Raw genomic sequence first — 25,719 nt, forward strand, 5'->3', positions numbered from 1 at the left:
CGCGGCTTTGCCGCTGATGCAGTGTCCCCCTTACCAGTACACTGGTACTCATTTTGCCGACCTGGGAAGGATGACAGGCTGAGTCAATCTCCTGGTGTATATTAATTCAGCGGCCAACGGGGCTTGAACTCAGGACCCTAGGATCCCAAGCCATCGCCCTAACCACTAAGCCAACACCAGGCTTGTGGAAGTGGTTGAACAAGCCTTATTGGCTAACTTGTACAATGTGTATTACCTTTCTTTGAATCGTAGTTCACTTGATTATTAAAGTTGTTGACAATAACCCCCTCCCATTTATGTATTCTACAGTCAAAGTACGTGGCTCAATGCATTGATGAGGTGAAACAGGAGCTGAAACAGGACAACATCGCAGTCAAGGCGAACGCGATCGCCAAGCTTAATTATGTATGTAACAGTTCATGAGGGGTAGGGGGTGGGGGTTAATGTTGAATTGGAAGGGTCAGTGATGATCGTGAGTTGTCCTCTTCTTTAACAGCTTCAGATGCTGGGCTATGATATTGGATGGGCAGCTTTCAACACCATTGAAGTGATGAGTTCACCAAAATTTGCTCACAAGGTGAGGAATGTGTTCTGCTTCAATTCACTTATTGTGAAAATCATTTCACAAAAGAGCTGTTGATAAATATATTGGGCTGTACATTACCGTGCATTTTCTGAGAAAAGGAGGTGAAGAATTCATGTTCCCCTTTAGAATCGCATTCAACTCTCAACAAAAAAACAAAAAAGATTAGCAGACCAGCCTCAAACATTTTGTGGGAAACTGCTGTTGACAGCAAAGGTGTGCCATTCTTGAAAGATCACTTCAGTACATTTGATCCGATGAATTAATTATCGATGGGGAATGGAGCGGTTTACGTGCTCGGGGCTCAGATTTACGAACTGCCCATATTGTAATCGGCCGTCTCTGTCTGTCCTTCCGTCACGCTATCTCCACCTAAACAGTTGTGCAGAAATTCACCAAAACCTGGTAGGTGTGATCACCACATGGGAAGGAAGGTGTGAGAACTGTATATTTTTTGGCCCTTCCCCTGGGGTGATATCAAAAGGTAAAATACCAAAATGTAATTACGGGCGCATTGAAAAAATTTTTTCAGTGAAACTTTGTATATACTATATATATATATATATATATATATATATATATATATATATATATATATATATATATATATATATATATAATCAATATTGCAGGACGCATGAAATATGAAACTTTTATTGGGGTTTTGACCCCCAGTTCATACCTCAGACGGTCGGGACTTGGAATCACAGGGGTCAAAATGGGAATTTTTTAAAACTCAAAATTCGAAATTGATGGACCTTTTTGTTCCCGGTGTAACAGGTGGACCTTTTTGTTCCCGGTGTTCCTGGTGGACCTTTTTGCCACCTTTCAATCTTGCATGAAGTGGAAAACATGGGGATTTGTGATTGTGCACCATCGACTTTGCTCTAGTTACCTCCGCCACCGAAGGTGGATGGAGGTTATCTTTTCACTCGTCTGTCTTTTTATCTGTCTTTGTTTGTTTGTTTGTGAGCAGGATATTTCAAAAATATATGGACGGATTCAGACAAAATTTGGTGGATAGGTTGGGTGTGTGTGATGAGGAAGAGGTGATTCGATTTTAGTGAAGACTCGGATCTGGATGCGAGAAATGTTTATTTATTAATTTTTAAAAGTGATTCTTCACTACTGAGTGGAAGGGCTATATATGATTGAAATATCGTGATATTGATGATATATGTACAAGTCTGAAGACGACGATGGTTCACGAGCGGTATTTGACGTTTGACGATGTTGATTGTTTCAGAAGTCAAGGATGAGACATTGTGATAATGTTTGACCAAGTTATAAAAATTATCAACATGATGTGGTACGAGTGACAGGTTATTAGCTGCAAAATGTCAAAAACCCGGTTTCGTTCAACAACTTAAAAAATTTGACTTTTGCATTACCTTAAAAGGTCACAAAACAATGTTGTGGACATTAAAATAAGGAAACAGGATACGTGCTATAGCTTAATGGAATTAGTTCGTCGAAGAAGGTAGAAAACCCGGTTCGATTCCCACAGATTTGAAAATTTGACCTTTGTGAACTTTAAAGGTCAAAGGTCAAGGATTATGACCTTTGGTGCAAAACATCCTCTGGAACATTCCAGGAACAATATAACATCATATAGGCTATATGGCATTTCACACTCCTCGGATTATCCATACTTTGATGAAATCAGCATAAAAACAAACATTAAGGGGGTGCCACGGGCAAGGTGTTCGAGATGGAGAAAAATGGTTTCAAGACTTTAGGTGGGGAATGACCAAGATTATGCATAAATATTATTGTCATCCTCGCTCTCAAAGTTTGGGCGGTCGTCTGATTTTTATGTCAAAATTCGAAATTTTCTAAGTTCATGACCTTTTGACCTTGACCTTGTGACCTTGACCTAGGGACGGAAATGAAAAATCGAGCTCCGTGGGGCTATGCAGGTGCCATTGGGCTCACCAAATACTGAAATCCCTGTCAGATTCGACAAAACCCCTAGGAGAAGATGCAAATTGAAATAGGCTACCCCCTAAAAACGCATGTTTTTTGTGCATGGCTCCACCCATAATAGGCGGACCACGCCCATTTTCAGGAAAACACAACTAGATCATGATATAAACCTCCCACCAAAATTTCATCAGGATCGGATCAAAACCCACGGAGCTATGCTCGGGACATAGACAGACATACAGACAGACACACAACAATAACGAATATAGTGGTCACTTATATTTTTTGTGAAAATATTTTTTCGTGAACCAATATATATCAATCAAGATATTTCAAGCAGTTATGGATGAGTTATGACAAAATTACTTGGATGATTTGGTTTCGGTGACGAGAACAAGCCGATTAGATTTTGTTTCAGGTCCGGATCCAGATCCGGCCTATGAGTGGGATACCAAGCATAAGCTGTTCAGCCTGGCGAAGGTATGCGCTCTACCGAGTGCTGTTCTGGTTTATTTTGTATTCTGGTTCGTTTACGCACTTCTTTTTACATAATATTTACTTTTTACATAATATTTACTTTTTACATAATGTTCCATCATTTTCGCAAATCTTCATGCACTCATCGTCTTACCCATCTCGCTTCCATCCCCATATTCCTTTATTTGTGCCTTCTCAGAGAACTGGCTACCTTGCAGCTGCTCAGTCCTTCCATGAAGGCACCGATGTGCTGATGCTTACGACAAACCTGATTCGTAAGGTGAGACACTCACTGTTCATGGTAAATCTTGTACTTTATTGTAAATTGTCTTTTGGAGTTTAAAAATCAGTCAATCGAACGTGTTCAAAAAACTTCTCCCTGATTTTCCTCATCGTCATTCATTACGCATTATCCTCACGTTGAGTTTCATTGCAGAAGGGTTTCTAAGCAATGCATGATGAATAATAATTGGTTGATGGACTTGGAATTGTCTTGGAATTCTGAAAATGACATTTTAAATCATTATTACTTCGGCGTTCCATGTCCAATCCTCACGCCTCAAGGAGGTTATGAAAGGTTTAAAAGAAGGAAGGTTTATTCCAAAGTAGTTGATGGTTTATGTATGGTCAAGTGACTTAATTGAACTTAAAAATGATAGGGGATACAAGTATGCTTCAAATATTATTGATTTTAGATGGATGTGTGTTGGTTGTTTCTTCAAAAATATAATGGGTGTCGGTGTTGTTGGAGCTTTCAAACATGCATTTAATAAAAGCAAAAGGAAGCCAAAGAAATTATGGACCGATGAAGGTAAAGAGTTTTGTAATAGACCATTTATGAATCGCTTGGTACACCCCCACCCTGCCGGTGTACCCTAACCCATTGCCATTGCTACCCAAATCTCCCACTTGTGGTATATCCGATCCCATCCCCCCAATACACCGCTGCCGATACACCCCACTTCTATAAACCTCAGAAACTTGATGGAGGAGGAACTTGGGGAGCTCCAAGATCCATGCCACACTGCATTGATAATACAGTACTGTAAAATAAATAAATACATATATTTTTGTATTTACTTGTTATATAATTAATTAATACTCATATATTTGTTTGGTAAGAGACTCGTCTCACCTCTCACATAATATCTTCCTCATGTGGAACGGCTCAACATCTCCAATGTCATTCAAACAGAACTTGTTTCAAAAAGATGCTTGGTGCGACAAAATTTTAATATAGACATAAGGCCTTAGTTATTTTATAACTTGGTTTACGCAGTTCTTCAGCTAAAATGTAGGGTCGGTAGGTCGAAATATAAATATAATTCCAATTTTTAGAAATTATATATTTTTATGATTTTTTTTTTCGAATGTTCCATAGAAAAGACAAGGGTAGGTGGGGGGGGGGGAATAAATATAAATCCCAGACCAGGAGGATCTAAGAAAACATTGAAGATGGAAGACCATTCAAATGCAGGATGCCCATGTTTATGGTATCATCAGATGTGAAAAACAATAAAGAAGGATTAAAACTTGTTTTTACAATATAGTCTGGCATGTTTTTCTTATAGAAACCTGTGGATCATCAAACAAATGGAAACAATGCTGAGAAAATTACTGTCCAAGTCGTAGATGTGTGCGTGCACACCAGTGCATAGTGCTAGATATGATTTAAAAAAGGTGTCTACTAGGAGTCAACATGCTCAAAACGGTCAATGAGAGCCATAACCAGCTCTTACTTTCCAGTCGGCATCTGATCGTACTGTCTCCCCATCCCCATGAGCATATCAAAGGCTGATTTCTGGTCCGTTCAAGGCAGAATATCAGCATCTCACAGGGAAACTTTGACGTACTTGGCACTGAAATCTTTCAATATGAACATCGGTGTACAACTTTCGATGGAAACAAAATCGGCACGATCGCGAGTAGCCTGTGAATCATCCCTGCTGCTGCACTGAATTGATGCGATCGCTCGGCCAGAATATTCGTCGTCAATATGTTGCGTGATTAAATCACCAATACAGTCACTCAAATTTATACCGCTGACATACTTCTTAACCATCACTTTCGCCCCAGAAACCACAGTCAATCTGAACCACGCTGGCCACTGCTCAGATGCCATGACCGAAGACGACTGCGCAGCTCTACTGCACAGTTTCGTTAAAGGTGACTCGGCATTTTGGCGCGCGCGTGCACGAAATTATATTTTGAAAATAAATGCCAACGTTTACATTTCGGGTTTTGAAAGTGTTGCACCTTCAGCGGAAAATGTATAAATATAAAAGGCTAAAAATGTGTTATATTTATATTTCATTTCGGCAAATATACCGTCGGCGGATCCGTAATCCAAGTTCTAAAATAACTAAGGCCTAAACAGAGACATTTTGAAGGACATTATCATAAAAAGAAAATCACAAAGCTTTTCGTTGTTGCCCTCATCAGGTGAAATTCACACAAAAGTGAGTGAGTAATGAAGAAGAACAGTCTAATAGACACCTATCAACAAAGTCAATTCTGATTGGACGTTCTCCACTGACGCATCATCATCTCCCAACTGTCTAGGTGGGAGGAGCCTGTTCAGTGTTCAGCTATCCAATTGGAGGTTGCAGAGTCTGAGGCGGCACCGCTAAGGCTGTTGTAGAATCTTCTTCATCACCATCTGTGATCATGAAACGAGGTCCTGTTCCTCTTCTTCTTTGCACAAATAAGCAAAGTGAGTGGAGAAAAGCAAATTACTTAAGAACTCGTTTTGTGAGTCAATAAGTTCTCCAACAAGTCCATAATCTCATCATGAGCGTTAGTAAGGAGTGAGTGCTTGTTTTGAACTTCACAAAAGATTTCCTGTCAAAACAAAATTTTATATCCTGTTTATTGAGGAACTTTAACATTCATCAAACATTCAAATACCAGCTTTTTAAAAAAGACTAAATTCTTACATCGATGTTCTTGTTCGTTATCAAGTTCATCAATTCGTTCACCACAGGCTGATGATGGCCGCTTCCCACCCCCCTCCCTATTCCAAGATGGGCTTCCACACAGCATGGGTTTTGTGGGTCATCCGATAACTCCTGTTGTGCAACCCTCTCTGAATGCCACTTGCACAGCTCGATGGTGAGGCGCCATGCGCCACATCATTTAGTTCATAACAAGCTGATGACGGACAAACTCTGTATTAACAAGAACGGCACTCTGTCAAGTGGATACCTCCACCAGGCTGAGCAGTCTATGTTTTGTATCCCACTGATGGGCTGGATCTGCTGACCTTAAATAAAATCTCGACCAAGAAAGTCTCCTCTACCTCATTATCTAACTCTTTCACCAAGTTTTGTCGTAATCCATCCACAACTTTTTGAAACATCGTGCTATATATTGTTTGGCCCCATCTCTCAATTGTGAAGAATTAATTAAGAAATTAAAAAAAAAAATGCTCGGATCCAGGTTCGTATCATGATCTTCACCAAAATCTAATGATTTCATCCTTGCCACACACCTAACCTGCCCACTTAATTCCTGACAAATCCGTCCACAACTTTTTGAGATATCCTGCGAACAGACAGACAGACAGGTGTGAAAACATAACCTCTCTCCACCTTCGGTAGTGGAGGCAATGTAAATACATTGTGGTTGAATATAGTTATACAGGACACTTCTGCTGGGACTTTCTCTCCCAGGCACAGTCGTGCGACGCCGTACGCAATGGATCCCTACCCTTCTGCTGGTGGGCCCACTTTCACTAATAATATAAAATATATAAAGGACAACTTACCTGTCTGTCCATGGAAGTCCAAAATCATCCCTCCATCAAGTCGAGTTTTGAGTAAAGAACCTGATCGGGGAGTTCTTCAAAGTCGTCTTGCCTCGGGGAATTATGTAGAAGGCGGTGGAGAACCGTGGCCTTTTACATTCTCTGACAATATCATAAAACATAGCTGAAGACTATCGAGACATGCTCACTTCTAAAATGTTTCCAAAGCAATACAAGTCTGGGTAGGGGTGCAGGTAAATTTTTTTTTTTTCATTTGTAAACCCAACTGTGAAAAGTCGTGAGCAGTTCGTGTAAGCGTAGAGAAATTAATCATCGGTTTGAAAGTCTCCTATTTCACTTGTAAAAAAAAATACTGACTTACTTCAAATGACTACATGGATACATAATTATGAAGGTTGTATTTATATTTTCTTAGTGGGAGGGGGGGGGCTATTATAGGTCAAAAGGTCAAGTTCCTTTGAACTTTGTTTTTTCTTTTTTTATAAACATAAGTTAAAAAACAAAAAATGAATAAGTAAATAATAGACTATATGGTTGTATTATCATTCAGAGGGTTGGGGCTGTATACGCCCGAATGTAAAGTGACCCAGAACGATTAAAATTTGCACCCAATATCGGAAACGCAGAAGGATTACAAAAATGAGAATCCATGTGAGGAAGATCAAAGCGAAGATGTCATAAATTCAGATAAAAGCTTGAGGATCGACATCAATGGATATGAACTACAGGAGGTCAGATTTTTCAGTACCTATCTTGCTATCCTGCCAGCTCCACAGAGGAGGCAGAGATTATGTTGTTTGATTGGCTGAAAGAGGAATGGCGACAGAAAAAGCTGAATGTGAGAGTCGTTGAGGCATTGACAGATAAATTTGGCTCCTATCAAAACCATGAATCTGCCAAAAATCGGAGCTCTTCACTCAGAGAAGGACCACCTCGAGGAGAGCAAGAATAATTTTTTTCACAAACAATTTCTTTTAAGTACATTGCCCCACAGACATGACCTCTTCACTCCCTCTTACTCGCCCCCAACTACCAGAAGAAGTACCAAGCTTCGATAATAGAGATGTTCAAGTTTTATGAATATTTTGAGGTATCGTTATATAACCCACTACGGTTATATAATGCCACTAGACGACCCGTAAACCCGTTGGGTTCCTGTTGTGACAGCGGCTGATGAAAAAAAATCATTTAAAGAAAAAAAAAGATAGCTCCAGCGAACTATACCGCTGAGGTTGTTTGCATTGATCAAATTCTCCCGAGTACTTGACTGAATCGGGAATTGATTTTTTAATTTTTTTTCGTTGCCCGATTTGAACGAAACTTGATACTGCACACCGCAGGAGAATGGTGAGTAAGGTGGCCTTAAAAATTTTGTGCTGTCATGTACCATTTTGGCTGTATTTCAGGAACATACATACATACAAGATGAGTTTTACTAATATATATATATATATATATATATATATATATATATATATATATATATATATATATATATATATATATATGTTATTCTTTGCCATCATGTTATGCCAAACTATGTTACAACAGTTTCTCCTTTCCATCCCCTCTTCTTCTACCCCTTCACAAGGACTTGAATAGTCAGAACCAGTTTGAGGCTGGATTGGCGCTTACTGGAGTTGCATGCTTCCTGACCTGTGACCTTGCACGTGACCTTGCCAATGATGTAATGACATTGGTGAGTAAAAGGATCTGCTATATGTTATTGTTGAAAAATTTTCTCCTTGGAGTTAAAAAAAAAAAAAAAAAATGTAATCTCATTTTTGCAAAAACTTTTGTGCTAAAGTCTTTCCTTACACTTTTGTGGTACAGTATATGTATTGGAGGGGGAGGTGAGTGGTGGTCCGTCAGCTGTTGGAATTGAAGTATATACCCCATTTGTGCTTGCATAGATTATCGGATTTTTCTCGCTCTATTAAAGACCTGTGTTTGGGGACAAGTCATCCTTTTTGTTTGTGCACCATAGGAAGATGGTGGTGTAACCACGAGTTTCTAGACAAGGTTAAGGTTTCTTGTCCCTTTGTTCTTCCGGGTGGGAGCCAGGCGAGAGGATGGCGCTTCATTATCCACACCGTAGCGTTCATTTCCACACCCTCATCGCTTGCCCTGGCAAAGAGGAAGAAGCTTCTCTCTTACTCAGCTTCTATTGATTAGTGGCAAGTAAGGCGATGTTCTGGCCACGGTGCCTATTGGATTGGACTCCGCTCCCTCTGATTGATCGCGACTATGTTGCTAGGCGAGGGAGTGCTCAGTGATTGGTGAGGAGGGCTCTTACGGCAATGCCTCTGTGTCAGGGGACGAGGAGAAGGGGGCCTGTTCATGGCTGTGAGTAGCTAGGATTGAGGACTGAGAGAAACAAGGACTGCAGGAGACGGACGGAGTGTGAGTCAAATGCCCATGTTGGATACAAGGCTCCATGACCCCACAGCACATCCTCACTCTGTCCTGCTCTAGAAGCGACTGCCCGCACAACCTGTGACTGACTTTCCTGCTCCATTCAATTGATTGTTTGTCTTGAGCAGACAACCTCTGAAAACTGGACTTCTCACGATTCCCAATCTGGACATTCGGAGACAGCGATCACGGGAATGTGTGAAAAGAATGATGCCTTGAAATGCATCTATATTACCTTGAGAAGCAGAATAACCTTAATAATCAAAATAACTTTATCTGTGTTGGCAGAGATTTTAACTATACTCTGCAACCCAGCTGAGATAGAAATAGTGCTGAATTGCATCCTTCCTCTACAATTAGTCCGTGAGCTAGACAAAAATTCAATATCAAATTTGGGGCAAAAGGAGACCTTACTTTTTTGGTGAGAAATAACATATTTCACGAAAATGTTTGCTGGCCCATCATCCATGTTCGTTTTTAGGCGTTATCCGCGAGGGGGCGCTCTTTGAGGGTCAAACTAACCGATTTTTTTTTTTCTTTGCAGGTTTGCGAAGTAAAATGTATATATTATCTAACTGTCAAGATCAATTTGTGTTTTGATGACAATAATATGGTGTAATTACCTTATATATGTAATTTATTTAATGATAATGAACTACTTTTTCAATCTTCAAACGCGTTTTTCTCCAATATCTTTAAAATCAACGAGACCGACTTAGCAGAAGTTCGACTGGAGCCCATACTCGTCGGCGTTTTCTCGATTTGCAAACTGAAATGGGAAGAGGTAAGTCTGTGCCAAATAAAAGTGCCGTTGATTGCAGTCAGCATAGAAAATGTCACACCTACATCACAATATGTTAAAGCATACTGCCGCTGTCCAATATTATTATTATTATTATTTATTGACCACCATCACATACAGAGGGTAAAGCATGAAAGTATACACATCTTAGATATATAGTAGTAGTCCATTAATATAAACTGAATTTAGTCGTGTTCATGGAGCGGTATGCTATAAGTCAAGATGGAAAATTTTACTTTTGTTAAGAATCAATAGTCGTAAATCTGTTGAAGAACTTTGTGGCAAAATTTTGTAACGGAACACGGATCGCTGTTCATTATAGTTGTAACGGAAGAGCTATCATGGACTGCATGATTAGTCGGGAGATTTTCGTCTCGAATAACTTCAAATGATTTTATTAACGAGATGCTTTCTGTAGAGCACAAGGTCCAGTCTAATTGCGAGATCCATATCTTACGTTGTCGAAATGTCATCCCGCCATCACAGTGAAGATTGTTATTATTAAAGTGGTTTATAGACTGAACGTTCAGCTCTTTGCACAAATCGAAAATAATTTGACCGTGCTGGTTTGATCTAGTGTCTGGGTTTCTTGTGTAATAACAGTTTTGCGAGTTAAAACGTTCGAGGTTTGGTATTCGTGCATTAAGGTCGCCCATAATAAATACCTTTTCTTCGTTAATACATTTTTCATGTATGGTAGCAAAAACATTGAGTTGAAAGTATGGGGAATCCAATGGGGGGATGTAACAGGCCCCAAATATATGATTCGGAACGCACGACAGGCTAAACAAGACTTGATCTTTTTTTTTTTTTGACACTGTAGACTTGTGGCCATAAGTAATTCGCCACAAGTACCCTGAAAATACAATGTTCACAACTATGTTTCATTTGTAATTACATACAACATAGTGGGAGGCAATGATAACAGCTGTCTGATTCTGAACTTTACACTTATTCTTCCCCACTGTCAGATTCTTCCTCTGAAGTATAGCCATCAGTAAGGTTGTCCTCTATGTCGTCTGTCATATTGGTACAGTCTTTCAGCCTACACTCGTCTGTGCACTTCAAGTCATTGACCATACATTCGCAGGTTGGGAGTTCACAAACACGGCGGCATTTGCATGACATGAACTCTAGTACGACTTGTGGTGCAGGTGGACCACTCATCCACAGAACATCCAGATTGCCGTCCCCTACAACGACCCAGCCATACCCAGGCGCAGGAGCTGGCACATCAGAATTGGCCTCCAAGCTCCGTCGGCAGACTGCACACTGATAGTTTGCTCAATGTGCATGTTGTTCCAGGCAGTCCTTGCATGGAGGTAGTTGTCCAGACTCGACTCCCCCCCCCTTCTTCGCTCGCCACATGCTGAACCTCAGGGCATTCACGCCCGTCTTGGGAGTCCTGGCTGCATATAGGCGACAGGTGAATGACTCCAGTGCCGACAACATGTCAATTGTGAGGGACCAGGTTTCGCCTTGAGCTGCGAAAGTATCGCAGAACACCTTTTCCTTGCACATCAGCTTGAAGCGTTTGATTTTGCCTACACCAGAAAAGGCACTGACTGTATCGCATCCAGTATATGCATGTAGACCAGACAAACTTCATCCCCCATCATTTCTTCCATTTTGTCAATGCTAAGTATCCTGTTCCTGCCCTTTGCAGCGACGCGCATGTATAGCCTGCACTGTATCCTCCTGCAGAATGCCAGACACAAGATCAAGACATCAGTGTCTTCTGACACTATGACGACTGACTTGAATTTGGATTTCCCGGCATGAGCTGCATGCAACAATAGCCGCGTATCAGCTTCTTCCTGGTTTGAAGCAAGTTGCTGAACATCCAATGTAACTCCATCCTCTGTAATCCTGAAGCACTTGCTACCATATGTCACGAACAGCTCCTTCCCAACAAGTTTGTTCTGTTTATTCTGCCAGTCCTGAGCGAAGAAGTGGGTAAGGTTTTTTTTGCTCGCAGAACACGCCAACAAACGCCTCCAGTTCTTTATTCTATGTGTTGGGATGATAACCGAAAACAGGACTCCTTGAGATGAACCACGCTTTACTCGTTCTGCATTCTTGATGGAGAAATCCCGAGAGACATCGAAGACTACGTCTATGCGTTTGCTGCCTGGGTAGGTCTGCAAGACAGTTTGGAACAGCTCCTCGGAAACTTCTGCAAATGTTCGGTTGTCACCACTCATCTTATGGACCAGGGCCATGCCGTCAATGATAGAAGAACTTGGTAACGCAACGTCATTTGCAGGAGAGATATCTATATATATATATCTATATATATATATATATATATATATATATATATATATATATATATATATATATATATATATATATATATATATATATATATATATATATATATATATATATATATATATATATATATATATATATACAGTGGTACCTCTACTTACGAATGTCTCTACATACGAATGTTTCAGGTTACGAAGCGCCTGAACGGGAAAATATTGCCTCTAGTTACGAAGGCGTTTCAGGATACGAAGTCAAAAATACAGTACAGTACGCGCTGCTTTTCGCTGCTCCCAGAGTTTCCCGAACGTAAACAAACTTGTAGCTGCTCTGCCATTGGCTATCACCTAAAATCTGCCTGGCAACCCTTTGCGTATGCGTGTATCCCAGCATGCTCTTCGTGTCCCCGTCCCGCTCTGTAAATATAGTTATACTGTATACAGTCTATGGTCCCGCTACGAAGTGCTCGGACAGTGTTACAGTACAGTACGCGTGTGGATTACAGTAACTTTTATTCACAATGGACCCCAAGAACGCAATGAAGAAAAGTGGACAAGGAGAAAGAAGAAGAAGAGTTTTTCTGGCCATACAAACAAAGCAAGAGATAATAGAAAGGTATGAAAAGAGGATGCGTTTGATTGATCTCGCAAAAGAACATGGTCGTAATATATCTACGATCGGCACGATAATAAAACAAGTCTCGGAATTTGTTGAAAAGAATCACCCGGAAAAAGTGTTCACAAGTCGGGCTATCGCGCACTATGACGATGTCTGCCTCGCGCATTTCCGACGGATTGTTAAAAGCCGGCAAAAGCAGACTTCATTGGATCAATTCTTCACGAAACGCGAGGCAAAAAACACTGTTGATAAGGACCAGTAAACAGAGGCCAAAAAGTAACGAGAATAGCAGTTAAAAGGTAAATGAATATTTTGATTATTTCCTTTATTCTTTGTTGTTTACATTATGTGCCTCTCGTTTTATGTTTATTGTGCGGTAATCTAATTTTAACATGTATTTGTTTCATGTTCTGATGCATTTTTATGATTTATTAAAAAAAAAATGTCCGAATTTTGCGGGGCTTGGAACGGATTTACATTCAAAAGGCGTCTCTACTTACGAAGGTTTCAGGTTACGAAACTACTCCCAGAACGAATTAAATTCGTAAGTAGAGGTACTACTGTATATATGTATGTATATATATATATATATATATATGTATATATATATATATGTGTATATATATGTATATATATATATGTGTATATATATGTATATATATATGTGTATATATATATATATATATATATGAATATATATATATATATATATATATATATATATGTATATATATATATATATATATATATATATATATATATATATATATATATATACATCAACTCGCTCTCACCAGATTCCAATTTCCGACAATATTTCTACTTACAAACCAGCAAGAATATTAGAAAGATGTATATATTTTGGTGTAAAACAAACTTGACAAAACGGATATTAGCTGCGTGCAGTGAAATAAGAGAAAATCGCATTTAAACGTTTGAAATTCAATTCATTTGTAGTTAATTTCCACTCTAAATGTAAGGATTTATCGACTTTATAATAGGAAATCACCTCAGTCGAGCATTGGATAAGATGCAGGATATGAATAGACGTAAAATACCGTGAAAAAAGGAATTGTTATTTTTACACCCTACGAGCGCCCCCTAGCGGATATCGCTAAAAACCGAACCTGCATGAAGGGCCAGCAAGCGATTTCCGAAACTAAACATTATGACCTACCAAAAAAATGACATGCCGCTTTGTCCCTCGTTTGATACCGATCTCTGAAATTTGGGGGTCCAGCTCACGGACTAAATACCCCTCACAAGAGTATTGCAACAACTGAGATATATTGATACATGATGTATTTAACAGCATCCTTCCACGAGGCAGAACTCACGGTGTCATCGTGTACAGAAAAATAGGACCACTGGACCTGTAGCATATCTGGGCCCTGGCTTAACGTCTCAAGCCAAATTTGGTAGCCTTCTGATTGGTGGGTCTGGAGAAGAAGATTTTTGAAGGAATTTACCAACTCCACCATTTTGAGTTCCGTGACCAGAACGAGCTTTGCAATCTTCCATTACCAGTCAGGAGCGGAACGATCCTGCCAAATATCAGCCGGATCGGCCCAGCGGTTTGGCCAGAGAAGTCAAAATCGGAGACGCACGATGACAATACCTTATCTGGAATTGATTTAAGGTAAACTCATAATCTTGTGCTAGCTCGGAGACAATTTAGATCTTCAATCTGTCTGTCTGGTTTATCAGATCATAATGCAATCCTCTTACCCATTTGAACTCCACTCCCATCCCTCCCCACGTTCAAGCACATGCTTATTGAAAATATTACAATTACATCCTCGATTATATTGCCCTTCAACAAGTTTTTCTCGAAATGTGGAATATCAGTTTCTTCCAAATAAAATTTCCCTAACTTACAACTTGTAGGCTCATGCGAAAACTCAAATTAAGGTCTTTAGCCAACAGTATCGTTCATATCGTGCTCATGATGAGAAAAGAATCACACTTCTTGAAAATGAAATCTTGCAACAGCTCCATGAGCCTAACTGGATAGTCCACTTATTAGTTGGGCAAGCAAATCCATGAGAAAACCTCCTTGCTCAATTGTATAACCGAAAGACCAGCACAGGATGCACTTGTATGTTGAAAAATGAAATGCGTTGTTACGTTTGTGGGTTTGGGGGAGGGAGGGAGCAGGGGTGGTTAGATATTACCAAAGAGCAGATAGGAATGTATAGAGTAGCATGGTCCATGTGTGAGTAGTTAGGCATCTTGATGTAATAAGTAGGGAAATGTTAGCTTAAGAATGGTCCTGTTTAAATATGCACCATATGGGGGTGGTGCATGGTAATAGTTAGGGATTATGGTTGAGGAAATTGTGCGCATAACCTCAATGTCAATCTCAACCAGGGTGGGGTGGCAAGGGTGGGGGGGGGGGTGCCAGGAGACTCGGCACGAGAGCAAGGAGAGGAACGTTCATCGCCTCCTCAGGGGCGCAGCTGTGAATACCTTCAGGGACGGAGTTATAGATGCTTCGCCAGGGGCGGAGCATTGCCTGGGGAGAAGAGGATGCAGCTATTCTGGCGGTTGGAAGTCAGAGAACCATCAACAGAGAACCATCAACAGAGACGGCTGATGAGAACAGGGAACGTGACGGGGAGAAAGAGTGCGAGGAGAGTCTTGAGGAGGTCGTCTTGCCTGCCTGCCGGTGCCTGTATTCACTCTCAGCCCATTTCATCTGCCTGCTGCTTCGTCTTCTCATCGTCATCCTTGTCATCGTCTGCTCACCTCATCGCCTGCTCGCCCTCGCTACTATCAGTGCGAGTCCTCCGGTTTTTGTCTCTTTCCTCGTCAGTGCCCGAGTCGGTGTGTGGTGCCATAGTATTTATTATCGATTCCATGTGCCCCTTTCTTCCCCACCACAACCCACCATCGTATCTCTCTGTCGGTCAATCTTCCCCTGGTTTTATATATTGTGGTTTGGGAATTAACCCGTCTTATTTTAAAAAGTTAAGGTTTTCGTCTCTCCTCACGACCCGCGTGCACGTTGTCGGCCATCAATTTGGAACGTCTCCTAAGGAGTTAAGCCGCTCAGGACATCGCGGGACTTTAACCTCCCACCGTGACATTCTCGATCTTGGTTGAGTTGTCGACGCTACAGAAAACATCGTTTCATTCTCTAACTCGGTTTTCTTTGGCCTCTGAAAGGAGACCTTACCTCCACAGATAATATGCTTATCTCGTAATGGACGACTCGTTCATGAGGGCGCCCAGATTAGGCATACTGCTTGGAAGTATTTCAAAGAATTGTTAACGCAGCATGATGTTTATTCTGATGCTATATCTGAACTTGTTACTTTTCTTCCAACCTTGGCTGAGGAATAGAATCAGCAGCTGGAAGAGAGTCAGTTAGATGTCTGAACTCACCAGCACTCAGAATCACCTGCAACCTGGCAAAGCTCCTGGACTGGATGGACTAACAAGTGATCTTTTTTTTTTCAGTCTTTCTGAGACTTCCTTGGACCCTATTTATTGCAGGTTATAAATGAGAGCTCAATGGATGGACAACTTCCGTGGAGCTGTCGGAGAGCAGTTACCTCCCTACCCCCCCCCCCCAAAAGAGGAATCTTAATTAATTGATTATTGGGATTGTCTCATAATCTCTCTCCTCAAGGGTGGAGTGCCGCAGGGCAGTCTTGAGCTCAGTCCCATTCTTCATATTCATCAACGATCTGACTCTGGAAAATTGTGTTGATCTCTGCTGATTACTCCAGCCCTTGCCATAGCATACCTCATCCTTCAGATCGACAGGCAGCAGCCTCTTCCAGCTCTTCAGACCTTGATATAATTACTTCCACTTGGAATATGTCATTAAATCCTGACAAATCTCACTCTCACTCTTTCTCTCCAGAAGGACTGTTTGGTGGATCCTGCCATATACGACTTTGACAATCCTCTTGAAGACGTTCAATCACTCAAAACTTTGGGACTCCCTATCAGCCTTTCTTGGGCAAACCATAAATAAGTTAATTGGCCTCCAAAGCCAGCTGCTGATTAGGCATCCTCTGTTGTGCAAAGTCTTTCCTTGGTACATCTGAACTTTTATCTACTTGCATGGCTTTCATCCACAACATGATGGAATACTGCTCTCCTTTTTGGGCTGGTGCCCATGCCTCACACCTTGCTTAACTTAACACCACGTAAACCACAAGACATTCAAAAGCATTGTTATCTCCAACACTGAAGCTGAGTATCTTGGCCTCTCATGTTTACATCACAGAAAGGTCCGTGTTTTTTCCTTCTTGTGGAACCAACTTCCTCAGTGTCTTCAATCTCATTCTTCCCTCAAGGGCTTCAAAAGTACAGCTCACCACCATCTCAAGTCATCACCCATCCAAAACCACAATATTTTGTATCACCATTAACCCTCCCCAAGCCCACCTCTTTTCGGGTTTCCAGTCGGTTCATTACCTCCGCCGCCACCAAAGGTGAAGGAGGTTATGTTTTCACCCCTTTCTGTGTGTTTGTCTGTCTGTTTGTGTACAGGATATCTCAAAAAGTTGTGGACGGATCCGAATGAAATTCTGTGGACAGGTTCAGTGTCCTGTTCAGTGACAAGGACGAACTGATTAGATTTTGGTGAAGATCCGACATGGTATCTGACAACTAGAATTTTAAAAGTGATTCTTCACCATTGAGAGATGGGGCCAAAAACGATATACAACACGATATCTCAAAAATGTATTGGGCCAGATATGTTCTCATGGATCTGGCATTGTGTGGCGGAGGTTTGCGCTCTACCGAGCGCCCTTCTAGTTAACCTCCACCATCGAAGATCGGTGGTTACTGTTTTCACCCCTTTCTGTTTGTTTGTTTGTTTGTGAACAGTATTACGGAAAAACTCCTTGACGGATTTTGACGAAACTTGGTGGGGGGGGGGAGGGGGGTTAGGTATGGTCTAAGGATCATGCCATTAGATTTTGGACTTGGTCCCCACCCCAAAAAAAAAATTGGCAGGTTTTTTTTTTTTTTGCATTTCTACATGTTTTAAGTGATTTCCACCCCCCCCAAAAATTGTTAGAGAAATTTTTTTTTTGCATTTCTACACGTTTTAAGTGATTTCCAAACCCGCCCCCCCCCAAAAAAAATTGTTCGAGAAAAAAACATTTTTTACAACTTTTTTCAACAAAATTTCGATTTCTTTTTTTTGCATTTCTACATGTTTTAAGTGATTTCCAACCCCCCCCCCCCAAAAAAAAAATGTTGGAGAAAAGAACTATAACTCTGTCAGCACTGTTGACATATTTAATGAATAAGTTATAAGGTTCACTTGAGTGACCCAGCAGTATTGGCGGCGGAGGTTTTGCACTCTCCCGAGTGCTCCCCCTCGAGTTAACTTCTGTTATTGAGTGTGTTCAGTTGTATCAATGGTGTTCTCCCCCGTGTTCTCGTCTTGCTCTCATTCTTCCTCGAGTCCCTTATTTCTCCAAGTATTCCTCAATTTCGTCCCTCGACCCTGCTGTTATGCCTGGTGTTGGCTTAATGGTTAAGGTGGTGGGCTTTGGATCCTGGGGTCCTGAGTTCAAATTCCACTCAGCTGTTGAATTAATGCCAGGTGGGGTTAACTCGGCCTGTCTTCCTTCCGAGGTCGGAAAAATGAGTGCCAGCATGCTGGTATACTGTGTCGGAGTGGTGACCCGTCCAAGATTGTGTCCAACAGCCAAGGAGACTGCTTAAGCAGCACCAACGCGCTGCACAGAGTATGGTCCCAATGGATGGAACCCTGCTGTTGGTGTGTTCCTCTGCCCCGCTTTTTTACTGTTCTTTTCCTTCTGTTGCTTCCTAGTCTGTTACGTGTTATAGCTTCTCCATTAAAAAAACAAACAAACTCTGCATTAAAAAGAAGAAGGAATTGATAAGCTGAGGACATCAGACATGTTTGCTCTTGTGTGCACGTAATGCACAAATACTCCGAAAGCACTCTTGTTCCCTCCCAGTGAAATTTTGATGATGATCTTTGATTTGTTTATTTTGTTTTGCTGCGAGTTTATCAATATTAATTGCAATACGTAATAAACACCTGTCACGTGCCCTTCCACCTTTTAAAAATGTTTTTGAGTTGCCATTTCTTTGCTGTGTGTTTCTATTTCCATCATATCGCAGTTTGAACATAGATAGTAGGTGTCCTGTTGTGTAAAACAATAATTCTAAAGACTATTTGAGTTGACAATTGTTCGACTTTATGGGACAACTTTATTTTGTATGCTTGTGAAGAATGCATCCTTACAGAAGGTTAATTCTCCCAGGAACGTCAAATTTTAATGTGAATTGTCATACTCCCTCCCACAGGGAGCGGCGCTATGCTGTACATTTTTACATAGACAGAATTGCCATTCCCACCTCCCCCACTGAATCCCTACGACTTTGAATTATCCTCCTCCTCCTTCCCCTCCTCCTCCCCCACCTGAATCCTCCCATGCACACCCTGAGGCCAAACACCATTTTCAAATCTTTCCATCCAGCAGTTCAGGAGGGCATAGAAGTCAAACAAACAAATTAACACACAAACTGACAGTCTCAAATGGTAGTTTTGTGTAGAAGTCGAGCACAATGTAACCCTGATTATCACTGCCTCTCAGATGGCCTCATCCCGTCCATATGTGCGCAAGAAAGCAGTGCTTCTCATGTACAAGATTTTCCTGCGGTACCCGGATTCCCTTCGCCCAGCTTTTCCACGGCTAAAGGACAAGCTGGAGGACCCAGATACTGGTGAGTGTCCACCACCCAATGTTTACTTGCAGCACTCTGAAACATCTCTGCTCTTCATTGTTTAGTGTGTGTGGGTGCGTGTTTTTATTTATTTGTTTATTTATTTATTTTAAAACTTTTGTACGTGTGTATTATTGTGTGCTCGTTATGAGGAACGAACAAGAAGCCCCAACACCTCCCCTCTCATGAGTCAATGAGATGATGCATGATTGTTATGATGTCTTAACAAGTGTGTCATGTGATCGGTTCTATACTGTGGATCTGTCATGCACTTGCGCTCTCAACCAGGCACTGCATTAGCCTCACCAGTCGTTCAAGTAAAGTTGAAAATGTCAGTTTGAACAACGTGAGGTCATAAAGTGTAACACAAAACAGGTACATCTGCCACCAAGGCATTGTCGGTGTTACAGGGAGTCTACGGATTAGATGTTTTGGCAAGTCTTTTGTGGGTGTGCGTTGCGCGCGTTGGAATGCGTTTAAGAAAATTGTGAAAATGCATTGCGTGGCTTCACACTTTGTTCCCAAGACATTGTGAAACAATCAAAAGTAGCAACGACTTGATTATTTCAGAGCATTGAAACCAGCTGAGCCTAACAACCCTTCTATTTCGGACCGCATCATCACAAGGAACGAAAGGTTGCACTTGTATAACCCTGAAACGAAGGAACAAAGTTCTTTGTGGAAGTCTCCTTCATCACCATGGCCGAACAACGCTGAACTGTCAGGCTGCAAGAGAAATCGATGGTCATTGTGTTCTTCGTTCACCATGAATTTCTCCCGAAAGTACCGTTTGTGCTATCTTATTAGTCCCCGACCGGTTTCACCGAAGGGGTCTATAGGTTTGCTCTCTGTCTGGCCGTCTATCCGTCCCACCTGTGGTTTTTCAGACTCCCCCCCCCACCACCACCCCCCATTCCCTTTAACATATTCAGCTGAATCTTGGTACATCACTTTATAATGATACGTTACAAAACAAGTTGGAGTTTCATGGCATTTCGTCAAATATCACATCGGTAAGGGACATGCATTGCAAAGCAATTCTTGCTCTTATTTTAAAAGTCTTATCAATGCTGTGAAACGAATATGCCACGATTTCTTCACACACTACAAGTGACTCCTCCTATATCCCCTTGTGCAATGCCAAACAACACTTCTCATCCGTGAATTTCTCACCAATAATGGCGTAACATCAAACCCACATCCTCCGCATTTTTCAAAGCTCGCGTTTTGTGACGTTGTGCTGTTTTCCACAATATGAAATGCCTCCTGAATGACTGCCTTTTCACAGGTACACACTCCATGTAACTGAGGCCGTTTGCATTTCTGGGAGTTGCTAAGAATGGCCTCAGGTCCATGTTTTTCTCCAATTTTTGTTGCCCGTTTTCACAACCAAAGACTGCTTTTACATGAATCCAATTGACTTTCTGCTCTTAACATTCTCGTGTTAACGCGTGCCCCACTTTGATCCAGCGGGAGAGCTATTTTGAAAGATCTTTCAAAGCAAAGTCCAAGGTGTGTATTGTCATGTGCGTACCCCTGACCCGACCCAAAGCCGCAAGCAATTAAAGACTGGAACGGCATGCGCTGGCCAGCTTGAGGCTAAATTTGGATGGTGTGTCGCACAAGTGTAGTTGCGGCACACCTCTAGGCTCGAGTAAATAGCCAAACAAAAGGATTATCCTCATGAAAAAAAAATTCCCTCCAAGAGTTTGCAATGAACTTTTAATATTCAACTTGATTAAATTTTTTTAAATCTAACTAACTAACTCCCTGGGAACTAACGAACTAACTCCGCTTCCACAACCCTAACCCTAACAGATTTTTGGCACTAACAAAAAGACAGGAAGCGGAGCTGGAGATGGCAGAGTTAAAGATGCTGCGATTCTCGTTGGGAGTGACTAGGATGGATAGAATATGAAATGAGTATATTAGAGGGACAGCGCAGGTAGGACGGTTTGGAGACAAAGTGAGAGAGGCGAGATTGAGATGGTTTGGACATGTGCACAGGAGGGAAGTGGAGTATATCGGGAGAAGGATGTTGAAGATGGAGCTGCCAGGTAGGAGGAGAAGAGGAAGGCCAAAGAAGAGGTTCATGGATACGGTGAGGGCGGAGATGCGGGTGGTTGGAGTGTCAATGGAAGATGCGGAGGATAGAGCGAAATGGAGACTCTTGATCCGCTGTGGCGACCCCTAACGGGAGCTAGCCGAAAGAAGAAGAAGAAGAAGATTAAATTTTTAAAATCGATTTCCCTCCAGCAGTTTCTGAGTCTCCAATATTGTCTGCATGGAATAGATACCAGCAAAAGACACACGCATGTGGAATCATTTTATGGGCACAAGACAGAACGATGTCGAATGGTGTACTGCCTTGCTCACTGCCGATTGGGAGTGGCCATGCAGGAAGGCCTGCCCTCACCCATGGTGTGTTAGTGCTAGTTTTCTTCCCTTACGACCGCGGTGTCTTCCCAGTTCCTGCCTGGTTTAACACGAGAAAGATTTGTGACAGGACATTCTTACACCCTCTACATCTAAGTAGACCAGGCCCGTCTCTCGCATGGGCCGTACGTTGGACAACTTATTTCCAAACACACGTACTTATTATAGGGTATATGTTCCAAAAACTACACAAACACAAACAAACAGTTCCAAGGCCATACATTCTGTGATTTCAATCTGTCATTTTAAACAACACAAGTCTGGAGACTGCGATGGTTCACGAGCAATGTACACGGTTCACCTTTTTTATTTTTTGACCTTCGAGGGGACGCCATGGGCAAACTGGCGGGAATCGGGAAAAACGTAAATGATGAAAGTTGTAGTAATTGAAGAGCACTACAAATCGACCACGAATTGTGAAATCCTAAACGTAGTTCGCCTTTTTAATTTTTTTTATGGCGGGAATCGGGAAAAACGTAAATGATGAAAGTTGTAGTACTCGAAGAGCACTACTTGCATACCAACTTTCATTTGAAACAGTTGAAAACCCTAGGAGCTCGATGCCCAATTCATTGATTTTTTTTTGACATTTTCTAAGTTCGTGACTTTGTGACCTTGACCTTGGGCCGAAAATGAAAAATTGAGGTCCGTGGGGCTATGCAGGTGCCATTGGGCTAACCAAATACTGAAACCCCTGCCAGATTCGACAAACCCCCTCGGAGAAGATGTAACTTGACACCGGCTACCCCCTAAAAACACGTTTTTTGGGCGTGGCTCCGCCCATAATGGGCGCAGCACGCCCATTCTCAGGAAAACACAACTAGATCATGATATAAACCTCCCACCCAAATTTTATCAGGATCGGATCAAAAACCCACAGAGCTATGTTCGTGACAGACATACAGACATACAGACATACAGACATACAGACATACAGACATACAGACATACAGACATACAGACATACAGACATACAGACATACAGACATACAGACACACCCATAAGGAATACAGTGATCACTTACTGACTCGTGAACCAACAAGGAAAAGGGAAGAAAGGATTCAACGAAGGAAAGCATTTTGGTGAAACCGAAGGTCAACGAGGGCCCAGAAGAGACGCCCATAGCAGTGCACGCATCTGATTGTAGTTTGCGTGTGGTTGGCTAATCTTCATGGTGCCTTTGAAATCGAGCTTCACCTTCTGGGTGTGTTTCCTCAATGTGAAATGCTCCACATCAGATCAGGTTACTTCACGGTGCATTATCCAGGGCATGCTTCACAAGTGTTGACTGCAAGGCCAGCTGCCATAGGGTGCCTTTTATGTCTTTGCACCGCAGCTACTGGCCACCTCTTTCTCTAGAGCCAGATGAAAGTTCTCCATCGAAAACTCCTTTTGGGATTCTGTCCTCAACCATGCAGACTGTGTCCAGCCCAACAATGCCGTGAGTGAATGCACTCTTGGTATACCAGCATGCTGAAGGACCTCATCATTGGTAATATGATCTTGCTTGGAGAGTCTGAGGATTTGCTGAAGATGTTGTTTGCAAGCTGCTTCATATTCTGCCGCTATAGTGTGCAAGTCTTGGTGGAGTGGACGAGTGATGTGAGGATGAGTGCTTTGTAAACCTCACTATGTTTTAATGCTGATACCTCTTTGAGACCAAGGAACCTAAGTTTTAATGCTGATGCTGCAAGGCGGCAGCCTCTAAAGTTTTGTGCGACACCTGAGCCAAGGCCTGGAGAACCAAAGGGGGGAGGAGGGGTGGATTAGACAGGGAGGTTTACGTTACTCGGTGATAGAGTGATCACTACTGATCATTGCAATCCACATTTATATCTTGTACCTACCTGTCAAGTCTCTTCAAATATGTGAGAGTAGCACAGAGCAGCATTCGGTTGTGTGATGGTGAGAGTTGCCCCCTCAGGTAATTGTAGCTAGTGAGAGGTGTGGTCAAATACTACCTGTCAAACCTGACCTCCGCTCCCTCCTGCTCTAACTTTGCGAGAGTTCGCGGGATTCTTGGGGAAGGCATACTCGACCATGGGCATCCAGCCGACCACCCGAAACACATGAAGATCATCATTGCGACTTGTGGATCGAGTGGTCTTCCCTTTTCCTGGGACATCGGGAGGCTCAATGTGATTGTGTGGGTTCTGCTGTCCTACATTCGTGCAAGATGCTCCGGGCACTGACTCGATCCAACGTCCATGTGCGGCTGTTTGCTGGCATGCACTTATTCCTTCTGACTCTCAAACTCCCCTCAGTCCTTTGCTAAGTATTGCTCATCTGTTTTGCTGAGCTTATTTGGCCTTCCAATCCGTTTTTATCTTTAACCTCTCCGGTCTCATTATGCGTCTGTATCGTTGCCTGAATGCCACACCTCAAATACCTGTTTTGTGGGATATTTATTTCTGGGAATCACCTTCTTGGTGAAGGTTAGTGAAAACATGTGGTGGCCAAAGACTTTTTTGATTGTTTGGACAGGGAAGAAAATGAAAACCCAAAATCAAAAGACAAGTTATAGGAAACATTGCAGAATGCATGGCACAACCTCCCAATGGAATTTCTCCAGAAGTTGCAGGAAATTCTAAAAGATGACACCTGCAATGCTGTTTTACATGAAAAAGGTGGTCACATCAAATCTTAACAACTCGTGCATTAATGTTGTAAAAATACAATTCATTTTTGTTTCTTTAATAAAACGTGATCATTGTAACACCTAATTATCAAAATATTTATGATTTCTGCAAACGTGCTTTTCGTTTGTCTATTTGTGGTGCTCAGGTGTCCAGTCAGCAGCAGTGAATGTCATCTGTGAACTTGCCCGCCGAAACCCCAAGAATTACCTTTCACTGGCTCCACTTTTCTTCAAGCTTATGACTTCCTCGACCAACAACTGGGTGCTCATCAAAATCATCAAGCTGGTACACGCAAGGAAACACTTGGGGTGGGATTTGCAGCAAGTTTGGTAACCTCATTTCCGATATTCCAACGTTTATCCTTCTATTTTATCAAATGCGTTTTATCAAACTTTAACAGTGAGTCGGGATTTTTTTTAAAATTATTATTAGTATTTTAATGTTCATTTTTTAAAATTAATTTTGATTGGGTTTTTGATTTTGAATAGATTCTTCATTAGAGTTGCGGTTCAATTTCATGCTTCCGAGTTCATTCAATTAATAGTTGCATGGTTATTGCTTCAAACGAAATCTATTTAGTCACACTGCAACAGTGATATTGTTACATTGCAGGGGACAGCGAGCAGGGGGTACGAAAGAAGTAGAATGTTAAGTTGGCATGTATGTTTGAACTTTTTCTGGAACCAGGAACCTCTTGGAGAGAATTGTCCTTTCCCTTTATTATTATTTATTTATTTATTTAATTAATTATGTATGCCGGGAGCGTAGGGATTATACAGGAAAATTTAATTAGTTCATGTCCTCTCTCTAAACCAAGCATGGTGGGCACTGGGTGGGAACAGACTGCTTTTGGACGTGTCTGTGTCCTGTGTGTGGCTTTTAAAAACTTCCCCGTGGCCCTTGATGGTTCAAGGGGCGTTGTGACGCCAACTGGCCTGTGTGATGACACCGCGGCGGCAACCGCTCCACATGATTGGTGGAGCCATACTGAGCGAGATATATTCGAGCACCGTGCGCGTGGCCGCGGGGGAGATTATAAAAGGGGCTACGCATGGG

The 25,719-nt window shown here is 41.8% G+C and overlaps 1 protein-coding gene across 4 annotated transcripts in view; it reads left to right on the forward strand.

The window, feature by feature from the left end:
• The window catches only part of AP3D1 (adaptor related protein complex 3 subunit delta 1), a 138,509-nt gene that overhangs the window by 17,747 nt on the left and 95,043 nt on the right, over nt 1–25,719 (forward strand). For all 4 annotated transcript variants that reach the window (XM_085886183.1, XM_085886184.1, XM_085886185.1 and 1 more), the window contains exons 2-7: nt 310–405; nt 497–577; nt 3,186–3,266; nt 8,344–8,451; nt 19,458–19,587; nt 24,809–24,948. In XM_085886183.1, the coding sequence (XP_085742309.1) occupies nt 310–405; nt 497–577; nt 3,186–3,266; nt 8,344–8,451; nt 19,458–19,587; nt 24,809–24,948 (636 nt within the window). The remainder of the gene's footprint in view (nt 1–309; nt 406–496; nt 578–3,185; nt 3,267–8,343; nt 8,452–19,457; nt 19,588–24,808; nt 24,949–25,719) is intronic.

The sequence above is a fragment of the Eptatretus burgeri genome, chromosome 6 (genome assembly GCF_056783735.1).
Source record: "Eptatretus burgeri isolate ZD-2024b chromosome 6, Ebu_testis_v1, whole genome shotgun sequence".
NCBI lineage: Eukaryota > Metazoa > Chordata > Myxini > Myxiniformes > Myxinidae > Eptatretus > Eptatretus burgeri.